Genomic DNA, 17,124 nt, shown 5'->3' with positions numbered 1-17,124 from the left:
AGACTCTACCGTCTCAAGAAGCTCTTTGAGAAGACTAAGGTATAACTTTTCTCCTCTTTTAATTATGACTGATATTATGAAAAGAAAGTTCGTTGCCCTTGAAATTTCAGGCAAGAACTATATGGCATGGGTGTTGGATGCTGAAATCCATTTAGATGCAATGGGTCTTGGAGACGCCATTAAAGACAAAACTAAAGCATCCACCCAAGACTGTGCTAAGGCCTTGATTTTCTTGCGCCATCATCTTGATGAAGGGTTGAAAATAGAATATCTCACAGTCAAAGACCCACTTGTTTTGTGGAATGGCTTAAAGGAAAGATATGACAATTTAAAGTTGGTCACTCTTCCACAAGCACGATATGATTGGGCTCATCCGAGGCTCCAAGACTTTAAGTCTGTTTCTGAATATAATTCAGCGATGTTCAGAATTACTTCTAAATTGAAACTCTGTGGAGATACTATCACTGACTATGATATGCTTGAAAAAACGTTTACAACGTTTCATGCCTCCAATATGGTCCTGCAACAGCAGTACAGAGAGAAAGGTTTCAAGAAGTACTCTGAGTTGATTTCTCTTCTCCTTGTGGCTGAATGAAACAACGATTTGCTCATGAGAAATCACGAAAATCGACCCACTGGGTCTACACCATTGCCTGAAGTCGATGAGGTGTATTCCCATTATGCTAAGCGTGGAAAAGGCTGTGGCCTTATTCGTGGTCGTGGTCGTGGTCGTGGCCGTGGACAAGGAAGAAATTTTCCTTTAATCACCCCCCAAAGAAAAATAACCACCAAAAGTGGAAAGGGAAAGATGAGAAGCCAAAGGCAAATGGTTCAGAAACTGAATGTTATCGTTGCGGTGGAAAAAGGCATTGGGCAAATATTTGTCGTGTACCAAGACTTTTGGTTGAGCTTTATCAAGCATCTCTAAAGAATAAAGGCCCTGAAGCCAATTTTGTATCTGACAATGATTTTGACATCACCCACTTAGATGTGGCAGACTTCTTTGTGCGCCCTGATGGAAAAATAGACCACTTGCTCGGTGATGGATCCGTGGTTAAAGATGATTGAGTAGTTTAATTTTTATTTTTGCCTATTCATAGTAGTTAATGAATAAACATCATATAATCAAAGTCCTTTACACGAGTAGTAGTCATTATTATCAATTAGTATTATTATTTTATTGGATTTTGATTTATACTTCGCGTGGTTTTAATACAGACCTTTTTTTCGGATAAAATTTAGTAGGTGGTATTTTAAGGATGGAGTGGGAATAATAGTTTAATTTTGAATGTATGTATTGATTATTATATTTATACATACTGTTCTCAATTTTATACATATATATGATGTATTTAGTATTATTGTTACTGCAAATCAGTTGTGCTTTGTATTATTACTCTTAACATTTACATGCCGTAGTGTAATTTTAGTTATGAATTTAAACTGTGAACTTATATTTTGTAGGTTATAACATTGCAGATTGACTATGTATGTTTAAGCACTTATCACTGATGATAAACAATAATAGTAAAGTTTGTTTAACAATTTTTTGTTTATACTGCATTGATTAAATATCCGTGACTGCATGCAAAATATACATCATTCATTGTATAAAATAATTTGTTATATTTTACAAACAGCTGTGTATGTATAATATTTATTAACTGTTATTCTTATAATGCATTATTGCATTACACGTCCATGTGTCATATGATGTGTAAGTTGTTGTATTGTGTTGTAATTGCAACATTTTGTAAGTGTATTTGACATCATATAAATGCTATTCTAATAGGCAGATTAACTTTTATGAGACGAGATAAAGATTTGTGTGGACTTCAAAACAAAAGCTTTCACATTGTTTTTTCTTCCAATAGCTTTCGGTTTATAAATACTAATATTTATTCGTATATTTCTTTTGTATGTCAAACAATGGAAAGCAAATATGGATATCTCACAAAGCAAACTTGGATCAAAGTTCAATTGTAAAAATATTTGTTTAATTGATTCATGTACAACACATACAATATTCAAATAGAAGAAATATTTCTCTCATTTAAGTATGTGTAAGGCAGATGTTTAATTTTTGGTAGTAGTAATTTAATTGAAGGCTCTGGAAGAGCTACTATAACTCTGCCTAAGGGAACAATACTTATCATAGAGAATGCAATGTTCTCCTCCAAGTCCAAGAGGAACTTGTTGAGTTTTAAAGATATCCGCCGAAATGGATATCATATTGAGACAATAGATGAGAATAATCTTGAATATCTCATCATTACCAAAAATGTCTCTGGCCAAAAGAGGGTTATTGAGAAGTTCCCATCTTTATGTTGTGGCCTGTATTGGACAAGAATAAGTGCAATTGAGGCACATTCTACTGTAAACCAAAAGGTTATTGATTTCAATATTTTTGTACTTCGGCATGATCGATTGGGACACCCTGGATCAATTATGATGAGACGGATTATAGAAAACTCAAATGGGCATCCATTAAAGAATTTAAAGATTCTTTTAAATCATGAATTTTCTTGCATTTCTTGTTATCAAGGCAAGTTAATTATTAAACCATCACCAACAAAGGTTGGAATTGAGTCCCATGCGTTTTTGGAACGTATACAAGGGGACATTTGTGTACCTATTCACCCACTTAGTGGGTCGTTTAGATATTTATGGTCTTAATAGATGCATCTTCTAGATGGTCTCATGTGTGCTATGTCATCTCGCAACCTCGCGTTTGCAAAATTAATGGCACAAATAATTCGATTACGGGCGCAATTCCCCGATAATCCAATTAAGTCTATTAGACTTGATAATGCTGCTGAGTTTTCATCCCAAACATTTAATGATTATTGCTTATCAATTGGGATAAAAGTGGAACATCCTGTAGCTCATGTTCACACTCAAAATGGCCTTGCAGAGTCTTTAATTAAATGTTTGCAATTGATAGCAAGACCGTTACTCATGAAAACGAGGTTACCCACTTCTGTTTGGGGTCACGTCATTTTGCATGCAGCAATGCTAGTTCGTCTCAGACCGACAAATTATCATAAATATTCCCCGTTGCAATTAGTTTTGGGCCATGAACCTAATATATCTCATTTAAGAATTTTTGGATGCGCAGTATATGTGCATGTAGCACCGCCATATCACACCAAAATGGGTCCCCAAAGAAAGTTAGGAATATACGTTGGGTTTGAATCGCCCTCCATTATTCGCTACCTCGAAACATTAACTGGGGATTTGTTTACTGCACGATTTGCAGACTGTCGATTCGATGAGACAGTTTTCCCAAAATTAGGGGGAGAAGTTAGTGAAACCAAACAGGAAATTTTGTGAAAAAATCCATCATTATCTCATCTTGATCCACGTGCCTCTATTTGTGAAAAAGAGGTGCAAAAGATTATCCATTGGCAGAGAATAGCAAATCAAATGCCAGACGCATTTACGGATTTGAAAAGGATAACAAAATTACATATCCCTGCAGAGAATGTTCCAATCCGTATTGATGTCCCTATTGGACAATCTTCTAGTGTCATAGCTAATGAGTCGAAAGTACGCCTAAAACGTGCCAGACCATTGGGTTCCAAAGATCGAAATCCTAGAAAAAGGAAAACAAATTATCAAAATGACACTACGAAAGAATCTCGTGAAGAAATCCATGATTTAATAAATTCTGAGATTCATGAGGAACCCACTGGGCCTGAGACTCAAGAAAATAAGGAACTATCAATAAATCCAATCGATATTGAGACAAATTTGAATCGATTGGATATAGTGGTGGATTATGTCTTTGTATATAATGTTGCATATAGCATTATGCAAGATAATGAGGATCTTGAACCTCAATTTGTTGGAGAATGTCGACAAAGACGTGATTGGCCAAAGTGGCAAGAAGCAATACAATCAGAGTTGAATTCACTTGCGAAACGTGAAGTTTTTGGGATTGTAGTCCAAACACCTAATGGTGTTAAGCCTGTTGGCTATAAATGGGTTTTTATACGCAAGAGTAATGAGAAAAATGAGGTACAAAGATATAAGGCACGCCTTGTTGCACAAAGATTTTCACAAAGGCCTGGTGTCGATTATGAAGAGACATATTCACCTGTTATGGACGCTATAACGTTCCGCTATCTCATTAGTTTTGCTGTCCATGAAAAGCTTGACATGCATTTAATGGATGTGGTTACTGTCTACCTTTATGGCTCACTTGATAATGAGATATACATAAAAATTCCCGAGGGATTTAAAATTCCTAAAGCACATAATTCAAAGTCCCGGGAAATATTTTCAATCAAATTGCAAAGATCTTTGTATGGTCCAAAAACAATCAGGATGGATGTGGTATAATCGTCTTAGTGAGTATTTATTAAAGGAAGGCTATATAAATGATGCCATTTGCCCGTGTGTTTTTATAAAGAAAACAACATCGGAATTTGTTGTACTTGCCGTATATGTTGATGACATAAACCTTATTAGAACTCCTATAGAACTCCCAATTGATTATTTAAAGAAGGAATTCGAGATGAAAGATCTCGGAAAGACAAAATTGTCTTGGTTTGTAAATTGAACATTTGGCAAACGGAATTTTCTTTCATCAATCTGCCTACATAGAAAAGGTATTGAAACGGTTTTACATGGATGTAGCACATCAATTAAGTACTCCGATGGTTGTTCGATCACATGATGTGAATAAGGATCCATTCCGACCTCAAGAAGAGAATGAAGAGCTATTTGGTCCTGAAGTACCATATCTAAGTGCAATTGGTGCACTAATGTATCTTGCTAATACTACAAGGCCTGACATAACCTTTTCAGTTAATGTCTTAGCAAGATATAACGCTGCTCCTACAAGGAGACATTGGAATGGAATCAAACACATAATGTGGTATCTAAAAGAGACTACCGATATGGGCTTATTTTATGATAATAATTGCAGTCCTGATCATGTTGTTATACCGATGCTGGGTATTCATCTGACCCACACAAGGCTCGGTCTCAAACAGGTTATGTGTTTACCTGTGGAGGCACTGCCATATCTTGGCGATCGACTAAGCAATCAATTGTGGCTACTTCATCTAATCATGCTGAGATAATTGTTATTCAAGAAGCAAGTCGAGAATGTGTGTGGTTGAGGTCTATAATACATCTTATTCGAGACAAATGTGGTTTGAAATGTGACAAACTACCCACGATTTTGTATAAAGACAATGCAGCATGCATAGCCCAATTGAAGGGAGGATTCATAAAAGGAGATAGGACAAATCACATTTCACCAAAGTTATTTTTTACTCATGATCTTCAAAAGAATGGTGATATCAATGTGCAACAGATTCGTTCAAGTGATAATATGGCTGATTTGTTCACAAAATATCTACCGACGTCAACCTTCAAGAAGCTAGTACATAAGATTGGGATGCGAAGGCTCAAGGATGTGAAATGATGCTCTCATCAGGGGGTTTAATACGCGTTACACTCTTTGACCGGTTGGAACGGTTACGAAAGTTTCCGATAGTTAGACCGTTTGAGAGCCTTGCAAGACTTTCGAGAGTTAACGACAGGAGAAAAGGAAAAGGTTTCCCTTACAAGGTTTTGTCCCATTGGGTTTTCCTTGCAAGGTTTTTAACGAGGCAACCAAAAGGCGTATTATTAGATATGTGTACTCTTTTTCCTTTTCTAGAATTTTTTTCCCATTGGGTTTTATTTTAGTTAAGGTTTTTAACGAGGCACATTATCTGTTGAATAGACATTCAAGGGGGAGTGTTATAAATAGAATTTTATTTATGGTGAATGTCTATATTTAGAGAGATTCTAGGGTTTATTACTTGATGGCTAAGTCATTCCTCCCTATAAATAGACGGGTCTTACCCCATTGTAAATCATCCCAAAATTCAATAAGAATTTCCCCTCTGTCTCTTTCTCTGCGATATTGTTCTTCTTCTTTTATTGTTTTCATCACAAATTTAAACTAGATTCCACAATAACAAACATTTTTATTTCCAAGTCTAAACAAGTTAGCACAAGTATTAGCATTTCAAACTAGATACACTAGCTCTTTACCATAGATTTTGGAGTACTTTCTCTTCTTATACATAAGATCTAATGCTTAGATTCAAACCTTGGAAATTCAATTAATTAATTTGCTCTCCGACTTGAAGGAACATTTTAGGGTAAATATTTTCATGGTTTTAGTTAGTGTATATTTTTGTTTTAGTAATAATTATAAATGTGACATGTTTGTCAAGTTATGTTCATCTTCATTTTGAACATTTAAAAAAAAAATAGAAAGTGTAACTACTACCTCAACCTATCTCATGTTGAATTTATTATCTTATTTGGTTTGTGATAAAAATAAATACAAAAATTGCCGTATTAGGAGATAAATAAAGAACTTTAGTAAAGCACTCATTAATAAAAGTTGGCAAGTACCAATATAATCGAATACCACATTTCACACTTAATACGTTCAAAGAATAATATCCAAAGCTAAAACTCATGTTAAACAGTTAAAGATAATTGGACATGTAGGAATTAGTTATGCGGGATTTAGTTACACGAAAATTAGTTATATGCGGTAGTTATACAAAACTAATTATATAGGGATTAGTAATACATATATATATATATAAATGTAATGTGAGTATTATTTATTATTTATCTAATTTTTTTCGATTAAAATTGTTAGTATATCTTAAACATATTTTTTAAATAAGAAAAATAAAAGTTTGAATAGTGGGTATTCTTGTTATTTTGTGTGTTTAAGCCAAGTATTACTAATACATGTATTAGTTATTTTATCTTCTACCCTGTAAAAACAATACATAGATTTCCGCATAATTTATATATGTGTTAATTATGTGGAACTATTGTATTATCAATGTTATATTTTCATGTGAAAAAGAGAAAAAAATAATCAAATATTGTATAACTTATGCTAGATTTTATGCAGAGATTATTTCCTGTCCCCCTTTTTTATCAGTAAATAATGTATAAAATTATGCTAAATTTTGATACACGAGTAACTCCTCTCTAGCTGGCAACCAAACGACCTCTTAATCTCTTTCTTTTCCTTTTCTCATACCCAAACATGATAGCAACATGAAACTTTTGCTGATGAGATGTGTGTTAAATTTTCTAAAAGGGAGAATGCATCATGAAAATTTATTTAAATATAGAACAAAATATGAGAATTTAACTTTGTGAGATTAGACGGAGAGGGGAAGGTGGTGGGCGATCATGAGGTGCCTTAGACAATAAATACTGATAGGGCCATAATAGAATGAAGGCACACAAAGATCATAAAAACAAGAGGAAAATGTAAAAAACAATAATCTTATTATTATCATTCGAAGAAAATTCAATCACTAACATATTACAATTAAAGTCATAATATCACGTGTCTCGTGATTAATTGATAGTTATTGTAAAATTAAATGTTTTCCTTGACTTATAAGGTGCTATATTCTTGCTATAATTAAACGATCACAACAAAGTGCAACCTCAGTGAATGGAACAGCACAAAATTTAATTTTTTTTTTTTGTTTGCAAAATTTTCTGCACCCAATTTTGGGCAGCAGAGTAAGGAAGGAATGGCACAGAAAACATACTACATGAAGTGTTGGTACATCTGAAGACAACCTTAATGCCCATATTATTCCCTTTTACACTTTACTTCCACATCACTTAAAACCATAGAACCCCCTCCAATTTCTTAAAACTCCAAATCAACCCTCCATCAAACAAGAAATTTACACATTCGCCCTTCTGAATCACCCAACCACATGCGTACGAAAACAGAACAAACAATTGGGTATGTGATGAATCCAATACCAATGAAATTTCCCACAGAAAAAGAGACACAGATAAGAAAAAAGAGAGGGCGTGACATAGGAAAACAAAGTCAAATGATTCACGCTACAACACAACACAAACCTTAGATCAGTCAATCCGACCCTAACACAAACCTTAGTTTAGTTTAGTCACAGTCACATTCCACATCTCTCCCTTTTCTTTTAACTCCTACGTGGGTGATGTTATTATTGCCCTGCCCCTTCTGCCCGTTCTGCCCGCTTTCTCTCTCTCTATTTTTCTATCTCTACAACCTAAAGTAACAAGTAAGTACAACTTTCCCTTTGCCGTCTGGGACATCATTTTCTCTTTCTGATTTTCTTATTTTTTTTTAATTTTCTTTTCTTTTTTCTCTCTCTCACACACACGCACGTACAAAACACACACATCGCTCTATTTATTTAAACTAAATTATATATTTATACATTATAATCTCTTCCTCTCTTCAGCCACAGTTTTTTCTCTCTCTAAAACACATTTTCTCTCACTCGTCTAGGTCGTAAGAAATACGGAGGTTAGCTCTTTCTCTCTTTATATATCGATATATGTCTCTTTATGTGTATATTTGTGTAAGTATTGATTTGTATGTGTGCAAGTATGAATCGAATTAATTGGATCTGGAGTTTTTAACCGTTCATTTGATGGGTTGCAGATCGGAGAATTGGCGCTTTGTCCTTGGAATTGAGTTAAGGAATTAGGGTTTCTGAGGATTTTAAGGCGATCGAGGGAGGATTTGGGATTTCTAGGGTTTCCCGGGGATTAGAGAAATTGGGGATTTTGCTAGGGTTTTGGTGAAGTAAATTGATATTGCTCTCAATTGACTGGGGATTGGATTGGATTGGATAGGATAATTGATGTTTGAGGCTGGGCTGGTTATAGGAGGTGCTGAAGATGCCAGTCGTATTGTATTATGCTGCATGGGAAGGGACAAAGGGAAAGTGAGGTTTGTCGACGCTCGACGACTGGTGGTCAGCACATGCCGGCGACGACCACGACCACTGTAACCGCCGCTCGTTCTTCTGTTGTTTCTTCTATTACCTCTGATTCGTTCTGCAAGGTATTGCCTTGGTGGGTTTTTCCTTTTTTTTTTCTTCCTTAATTTCTCGTTTTGCCTACTATTCTTTTCTATTGCTTCGATTCATTTGATTGCGCTTGCCTTAAAAAATTTCTTCCTTTGGAGTACTTTGCTTTTGTTGTTTTTATCTGAGGTATACTGCAAGCCCAGTTCAGGTTGCAGACTGATCTCCCGTAGTACTTATCAAGGGATTTGTTTCTCTAACTGTCCTTCTGCCGGGTTTTTCTTTAAGTATATTTTTTCATCTCAAGTTTGTGAGAAATGGGCATACTCGTATCATGGACTGGAAGTTGTTTTAAGATCTTATCATTCAACTTGTGAAGCTTGTCATGGTGTTGCATTTGGATATAGTGCATTATTTGCATTCAAAAGTAGTTTGTTCTGTTTTTTGGAGAGGTCCATAATGTGGTACGTTGTGGAACTAGTTTTGCTTCTCACTTTCTCATGTCAAACGATGATGTTGTTATGCTTCTGCATTTGTTTAATTTTGACATTTCCAGCAAGGTAAGGTTGTCATTGCTGGTTTCAAGTTTTCATTCGGGGCTACAAGAAAGTTCCAAAAAATATTTGTTTCTTTTCTAGCAAATAGCTCTTCCAAAGAATTTTATCAATGCACCGAAGATGTTGGCCCCAACCTGAAGTCGACGACTTATTGCTATTCTTGTCCGTGAAAATGTTGCTGAAATGATGAAAGATGCTCCAATACATTCTCTCTCACATCACTTCTGCCATGCTGTCACAAAGTAGATTGTACCCAAGTGGAGCTTCGGCAATAAAACTCTGCTGTTTCCGTTGTTTGCGTGAGGGAAGAAAGGGATTCAGGAGGAGCTCGGCAGATAAAATCTAAGCTAGCAAAGTTGCAGTGTAGAAGCATGTATATTTTGTGTTCGGAGAAATTTCTTGCTGCTAGAAATAAATCCTTAGGAAGCAATGCAGATAGCGGCTTTACAAAGTAGGGGAAGAATTATATCTTAGATTAACTACATCATTGTAACTCGTGCACTTTTATTGAGTCTTGTTTGATGTTTATATGAAGCAAGCAGTTAAATTGTTAAGTCACTTCAAACTTGAGCATCTACCAGATTTTGCATGGATCGCCGATTTGTTGGTTGTACTTGATGAAGTTTTTGGAAATAAAATTGCCAATTAACCTAAAAATACGTAGCCTACGCGACTGCAAGTTTTATACAACATGAAAGATGTGGATGAGCTCAGCTATTTATGTCTTTCTGTTTCGTACAAGTTCATTTATTACCGTTGCTTGGTTTGCTTCTAGTTATTTGAATTTATTGCGTGTTTCTTTATTGATTTAACATCTTTACTTGGTGAAGTTGAAAATTTATCCTTTCTTTGCAGGATGGTCGCAAAGTTTTTGTGGGCGATTGTGCTTTGTTCAAACCACCACACGACTCCCCACCTTTCATTGGAATAATCCGAAGGCTTACATTGAGTAAAGATAATAACCTGCAGTTAGGTGTTAATTGGCTTTATCGACCTGCTGAGCTGAAGCTTAGCAAGGGCATCCTTCCGGAGGCCGCACCCAACGAAATCTTTTATTCCTTTCATGGGGATGAGATTCCTGCTGCATCACTACTGCATCCGTGTAAAGTTGCATTCCTTTCTAAAGGTGCTGAACTTCCAACAGGGATATCCTCATTTATCTGCCGGCGTGTTTATGACATTTCAAACAAGTGTTTATGGTGGTTAACTGACCAAGATTACATCAAAGTAGGTTATTATCGCTTGATAGCTCTGTATTCCTTCTGTTAAATTGTAGGAGATTATTTATCCTCGAGCAGACAAGGGAGACAGGGCTGATGGTTCAACAAAAAGAGAGATTCTTTTTTTAATCCTTGGATCTTTTTTCATAAAAGAAGTAAAAGTGTTTTGGGGCTCTTCTTTTGGGTCGAGGGTGGCATCTGAGATGCTAGGAGAAAGCAGAAATTGCACACTTTTCATTCTTTATTTTTCTGATTGCTTTCTCATCTTTCACTCATACAGTATTTCTGCTCCTGTGCAGGAACTACAAGAGGAATTAGACCAACTATTAAACAAGACACGAGTAGAGATGCATGCAACAGTGCAACCGGGTGGTCGCTCTCCGAAACCAATGAATGGTTCAATGTCAACATCACAATTGAAGCCGGGTTCAGATAATGTACAAAGCAGTGTAGCTTCTTTTCCTTCACACGTCAAGGGAAAGAAGAGGGAGCGGGGAGATCAGGGCTCTGAGTCAATTAAACGTGAACGTTCAATCAAGACAGATGATATAGATTCTGGTCAAATCAAAGCTGAAAGTGTACTTAAATCTGAAATTTCTAAAATTACAGACAAAGGAGGGCTTGTAAACTCTGAAGGGGTTGAGAACCTAGTTCAGCTGATGCAGCCGGATAGAATGGATAGGAAAATGGATTTGATCAGTCGTTCGATGCTTGCAAGTGTTGTAGCTGCAACTGACAATTTTGACTGTCTTACTAGGTTTGTACAGTTAAGAGGTCTGCCTGTGTTAGACGAGTGGCTTCAAGATGTTCATAAGGGGCGGATTGGTGAATATAGCAACACAAAAGATAGTGACAAATCGGTTGAAGATTTTCTCTTCGTTTTGCTTCGTGCACTTGATAAGCTTCCCGTGAACCTTCAAGCGCTGCAGATGTGCAATATTGGCAAGTCTGTTAATCACTTGCGGCAGCATAAAAACACGGAAATACAGAGGAAGGCGCGAAGTTTAGTTGACACGTGGAAGAAACGGGTTGAAGCTGAGATGAACATCATTGATGCCAAGTCTGGTTCAAATCAGGTTGTCACGTGGCCTTCTAAATCAAGATTGCCTGAGGCTTCTCATAATGTTGGCAAAAATCCTGGTGGTTCAAATGATTTTACAAAGGGTGCACTTGCACAGCTTTCTGCATCTAAAATGGCCTCGATAAAGCCTTCACAAGGGGAAACTACTACAAAGTCTGCGTCCTTGTCTCCGGGCTCAACAAAACCAGCATCATCACCTGCATCTGGAAAGGAGGGTCAGCCCAGAGTTCCAGTTGGCGGATCCTGTGATGTTCCTTTAGCAAGGGAAGACAAGAGCAGCAGTTCTAGCCAGTCTCACAACCACAGTCAGTCCTTCTCGGGGAAGGAGGATGGGAGAAGTTCGACTGCAGTGTCAATGAACAGCATCAAGATCTCTACTGGCGGTTCTCGTCACCGGAAGTCAATTAATGGATATCCTGGATCATCAGTATCTGGAAGCCAAAAGGAGAGTGCTGCAGGCAGAAGTTCACATAGGAATCCTACCTCAGAAAAGTTACCGCAATCTGCATTGAGTGGTGAGAGAACTGTTGATGTGCCAGTTCTCGAGGGGAGTGGTCACAACCACAAATTGATAGTTAAGATATCTAGCAGGGGACGCAGTCCTGCACAGAGTGCCAGTGCAGGATCCTATGAGGACCCTACGAACATGAGCAGCCGAGCTTCTTCTCCTGTGCTTTCTGAAAAGAATGATCAATTTGACCGAACATTAAAAGAAAGTGCGAAAGCTGAATCCTGGCAGAGCAATGATTTCAAAGATGTACTAACCGGTTCTGAAGACGGTGATGGATCACCAGCTACTGGTCCGGAGGAAGAGCGAAGCAAGATTGTCGATGAGGGCAGGAAATCAGCAGAAGCTAGAGCTGCTTGTACATCAGGGATCGAATTGAAGTCTGGAAAACTGCACGAAGCTTCTTTTAGCTCCATGAATGCTTTGATTGAGAGCTGTGTAAAATATTCTGAAGCAAACATGCCTATGTTATTGAGTGATGCTATTGGAATGAATCTCCTTGCCAGTGTGGCTGCCGAAGAAATGTCCAAGTCTGACATGGTTTCACCTTCTGTTTCTACGCAAAGAAATACCCCTGCTGCTGAAGATGCTTGCACAGGTGATGATGTCAAGTCAAAGTCACCTCTGGCTGATATCTCCACTGGTGACCGTAGAAATGATGATGATGGTGATAGAGAGAAACTGGTTGTTAGTGCTAGTGCTTCATGGTCGGAGAATAAACTGCATCCATCCAAGGGTGCTGCTACGGAGTTCTCTGGAGATAGAAAGGCCTCTTTTTTATCTCCTGAAGAGACAATGACAGGAGGATACAACAAACAGTTCAACTCTCCCTGCATTGATTCACAGCCGGCTGGAGTGAAGTTGGAGATCACTGAGAAGTCAGGTGAGATGGAAAAAGCTGCTTCTTCACCTCATAGTCTATCTGACAAGGCAATCGATTGTGATATAAGCAAACAATCCCAGGAGGAAAAGGTGGTGTCCCGTGAGGTCAAGGTTGATGGTGCTCTAGATGCTAAATTAGGTGGAAGTTGTACTTCAGTATTAGAACACAAGGTCAGTAATGCAGTAGTAAGCTTCAAAGACCAGAAACCAACAGTTGAAGTCTGCACTTCTAAGTTTGAAATTGAGAACAAGAATGGTGTGAATAGGGTGTTGAACAATGCTAGTACCGAGATGAAACCATCTTTTGTGGCAAAATCTGAAAAGATGGAGGCAAGTGACAAGGAAGAGCGTCTACCAACTAGTTCAAGTGGAGATCCCACTACAGACAAAGGTGGACAGTCTGATGAAGCAAATATAAGTCTTGTTCATCTGTCTGAAAAGACAAAATGTGATCAAGGAGCTGTTGATGTTTCAGCTGAGGATAAAGCCCGTGTGGATATTGATTTTACTACTAGAAATCAGAAAAGTGAAACTAGTGTTGAAAGGAAGGATGTCACTGTGCAGAACTCTGGCTTGTTACTCAATCAGAAAGAGAAACCTGGTTTTTCAAATGCAGAAGTGCTGAAACATCGGGAATCTAGAGAATCAAATTTCTCTGCTGTTGAAGAAGATAAAACAAAGGACTGTGGATCCACCACTCTGGAGACTTCTTCGGTCTCTGCTGCTGCTCCAGATTCAGCTTCAAAGGTGAAGTTTGACTTAAATGAAGGTCTTATTTCTGATGAAGGAAAATACGGGGAGACAATCAACTTTGCAGGCCCTGGATCTCTATCCAATGTCCATATTATGAACCCATTACCTTTTGCGGTATCCTCAGTTTCCTGTAGTCTTCCTGCCTCCATTACAGTGGCTGCCGCCGCCAAAGGTCCGTTTGTTCCACCAGAGGAGCTATTGAGGGTTAAAGGGGAATTTGGATGGAAAGGATCAGCTGCCACAAGTGCATTTCGCCCAGCTGAGCCCAGGAGATCTCTTGATATGCCATTAAGTTCCACAAATATCTCTCATCCTGAAGCTTCTACCAGCAAGCACACTCGTCCACAATTAGATATTGACCTGAATGTACCAGATGAAAGAACTTTTGATGAAATAAATTCTCGAGATTCTGCTCTAGAGTTGATCTCGCCGTTGGACCATATGACTAATTGTGCTGCATTGAAGAATGAAGTAATAGATTCTCCTGCTGTTCGCTGTTCTGGAGGACTTGATCTTGATTTAAATAGAGTTGATGAACCTGGTGATGTTGGGCAGTGCTCTGTGAGTAGCAGTAGTAGATTGGATGGTGCAGTTTTACCTTCCAAAACATCATCATCCATTGGCTTGCCAACTGGGGAGGTGAGGAGGGACTTTGATTTAAATAATGGGCCTGGTGTTGATGATTCCAGCGCAGAACAGTTTTTATTCCACGATAATCATCAGGGAAGCATGCGTTCCCAACTGCCTGCTTCTAGCCTCAGACTGAACAATCCAGAAATGGGGAATCTTTCTTCTTGGTTTACTCCTGGGAATACTTATTCAACTGTGACACTTCCATCAATTTTGCCTGATCGTGTGGAGCAGCCGCCATTCCCAATGGTCACACCTGGTGCACAACGAATATTGGGTCCTCCAGCTGCTGGTTCTCCTTTCACTCCGGATGTTTACCGGAGTTCAGTATTGTCATCATCGCCTGCCATGCCTTACCCATCCTCCCCTTTTCAGTATCCTATATTTCCTTTCGGAACGAGCTTCCCACTTCCTTCTGCAACATTTTCAGTTGGATCAACTTCTTTCGCAGATTCTTCCTCTGGTGGACGGCTTTATACGCCCCCTGTAAATTCACAGTTGCTGGGTCCTGTTGGCGCTGTGTCATCTCAGTATCCAAGGCCTTATGTGGTTGGACTTCCTGACAGTAGCAGCAACGGTACCATGGATCACAATAGAAAATGGGGAAGGCAGGGTCTGGATCTTAATGCAGGCCCTGGAGTGGTGGACATGGAAGGGAGAGAAGAGTCGGTTTCTTTGTCGTCAAGGCAACTCTCTGTTGCCGGTTCACAAGCATTAACGGACGAGCATGGTAGGATGTATGCTGTTCCTGGGGGTGTTCTGAAGAGGAAGGAGCCTGAGGGTGGGTGGGACAGTGAGAACTTCAGATTCAAGCAGTCATGGCACTAAGATCTGCAATCTGGTGATTTTATAAGGTGAGGCGTGTGTTTTGTATGTTTATTGTTAACTCAGCAGATTCTTTTTTAGCCTTTACACTTCAAAGTATGACCTGTACCTCCTACATTGTTTAAGCATTTGAATGGAACTATGTAGGGAAGCGCTAGGACATCATGCATTAAGATTGCGTATCAAACTATAAGCTTGTGCATTCATATATATTTGAGCTGTTACTCCTGCGCAGAAACTATGATATACAACCAATGAAAAGCTCGCTTGCACCTTTGTGCACAATTATTTTAAAGGTTTCTGCTGAAGCATGGTTTCTTCTTTTTCTAGTTTGATATATTCTGAAAGAATAAAATATTTTTGAAGTTGGAAATGCTTGGGTCTTACTGTCTTATTGTCGAGACATATTATAGTTGTTTTCCTCTCCCCCTGAATATCTATTTCCAGTAGGTTGTTAAATCCCTATCCTTCGAACAAGAGAAATGCTTGAGAAAAAGAAAATCACACTTTCTTCCCCGGTATCTCTGAGCTATATTCCTTGTCCTTAGAACTTGTTGATGCCTCTTCATTCCTTTTTTGAGTTGTGTTTATTTTCCAAGTTTGGAGATATTTTCCTATATTTTTGGTGTGGCTGACATTTTTACACCCAATTTTATTATTCTTTTTCCTTTTAACGCAGCTACTGGAGGATGGACTTGGCTAACTCCTCAAACTCTCAGCTTCTGGCATGCTCCAGTGGGTGGGCGGTAAGTGAGCAAAATTGATGTTCAGAGTCTCCGACCACCACCTCTTCAGCTTATCAGTGTAGTTGGGATTTCCATGATTTGCAAGCACACTTTGGTGAGCTATATTCTCTGGGTGGATGCAGATGAGTTTTCCCTCTGTAGATATTTAACTGTTGGAAAGCTTGATATCTTTGATGCCCAGGGACTGGGGATAAATCAATGTTATCCTGTCCAAATTATTGACAATGGAGGTCCAATTTCGAGACTGAATCAAACGGAAAGCTTTTCTTTGTGCTTTGCTGTTAATCATCTTTCTTTGCTTCCCGTGTTCTTGGCTTTTTTCTGTCCTCCTTTGCCCATTACATATGTATACAGGGTTGACACCAAATTTTGGTACTAATGCTTTCATCAGGCATGTTTTAGTTGTTGTGGCTGCCATTGTACCATAAATTAAATCGTTCTAACGTTAGTTGTAGTCTCATTCACAGATGATAGAACTCTTGTTAATGATTTTTTCAATGATGGTGGGGTGATGTGCTTGTTTTTCTTTCAAGCTACTAATCTGAACCAACAGTCTTGTGAGCAACGAAAAGACAACTTCTGTTCTCCGATTTGGAGAAATTAAATGGGCGGAGCTTTTGCATGGGTTAGGATTGTCTTATTGTTATGGCTGTTCCAGTAATAGCTGTTTAGCTGTAACTGATATTAGCTTGTTGTGATGGCCGGTCCTCATATTGATGCTATGTTAATTATCAAGTGAGCTGAGTACGCATATCAAGTGTGAATGCTGAGTATTCTACAATGCAGAGATTGCGGTCTGGTTTGGGTGCAACCTGATATGCTTCTGTGCAGGTAATCACAGAAACCACAAGTGTGTGGTGGGACCATTGTTTATTTCTGTCCGCTGTTTCGCGGGCCATTTTTGTTTCATCTTCCCTTTTCCATTGCTCCTATAACCCAAGAGAGTTTTCATTTGCTTTGTTCCAAGTATGAGTTGTGCAATTGCTCCGACTGGCTGTATACATTTGGGCGTTTTCACGTGGTTCCACAATTTAGATTGCAAGCTTGTGATGCAATATTAT

At 38.3% G+C, this 17,124-nt stretch overlaps 1 protein-coding gene across 1 annotated transcript; it reads left to right on the top strand.

The window, feature by feature from the left end:
• LOC109223745 lies at positions 8,261-16,595 on the top strand. The gene is made up of 5 exons (XM_019388162.1): positions 8,261-8,356; positions 8,495-8,899; positions 10,274-10,645; positions 10,938-15,346; positions 15,997-16,595. The coding sequence occupies exons 2-4, from the start codon at positions 8,753-8,755 to the stop codon at positions 15,318-15,320; spliced, it is 4,902 nt and encodes a 1,633-aa protein (XP_019243707.1). The 5' UTR covers positions 8,261-8,356; positions 8,495-8,752; the 3' UTR covers positions 15,321-15,346; positions 15,997-16,595.

The sequence above is a fragment of the Nicotiana attenuata genome, chromosome 3 (genome assembly GCF_001879085.1).
Source record: "Nicotiana attenuata strain UT chromosome 3, NIATTr2, whole genome shotgun sequence".
Lineage (NCBI taxonomy): Eukaryota > Viridiplantae > Streptophyta > Magnoliopsida > Solanales > Solanaceae > Nicotiana > Nicotiana attenuata.
This window is presented reverse-complemented; position numbering and strand designations above follow the sequence as displayed.

Coding starts and splice junctions, on each gene's coding strand:
- LOC109223745 (XM_019388162.1), top strand. CDS start 8,753: ATGCTGCATGGGAAGGGACAAAGGGAAAGTGAGGTTTGTCGACGCTCG. Junction 8,900..10,273: donor CCTCTGATTCGTTCTGCAAG/GTATTGCCTTGG, acceptor CTTTCTTTGCAG/GATGGTCGCAAAGTTTTTGT. Junction 10,646..10,937: donor CTGACCAAGATTACATCAAA/GTAGGTTATTAT, acceptor GCTCCTGTGCAG/GAACTACAAGAGGAATTAGA.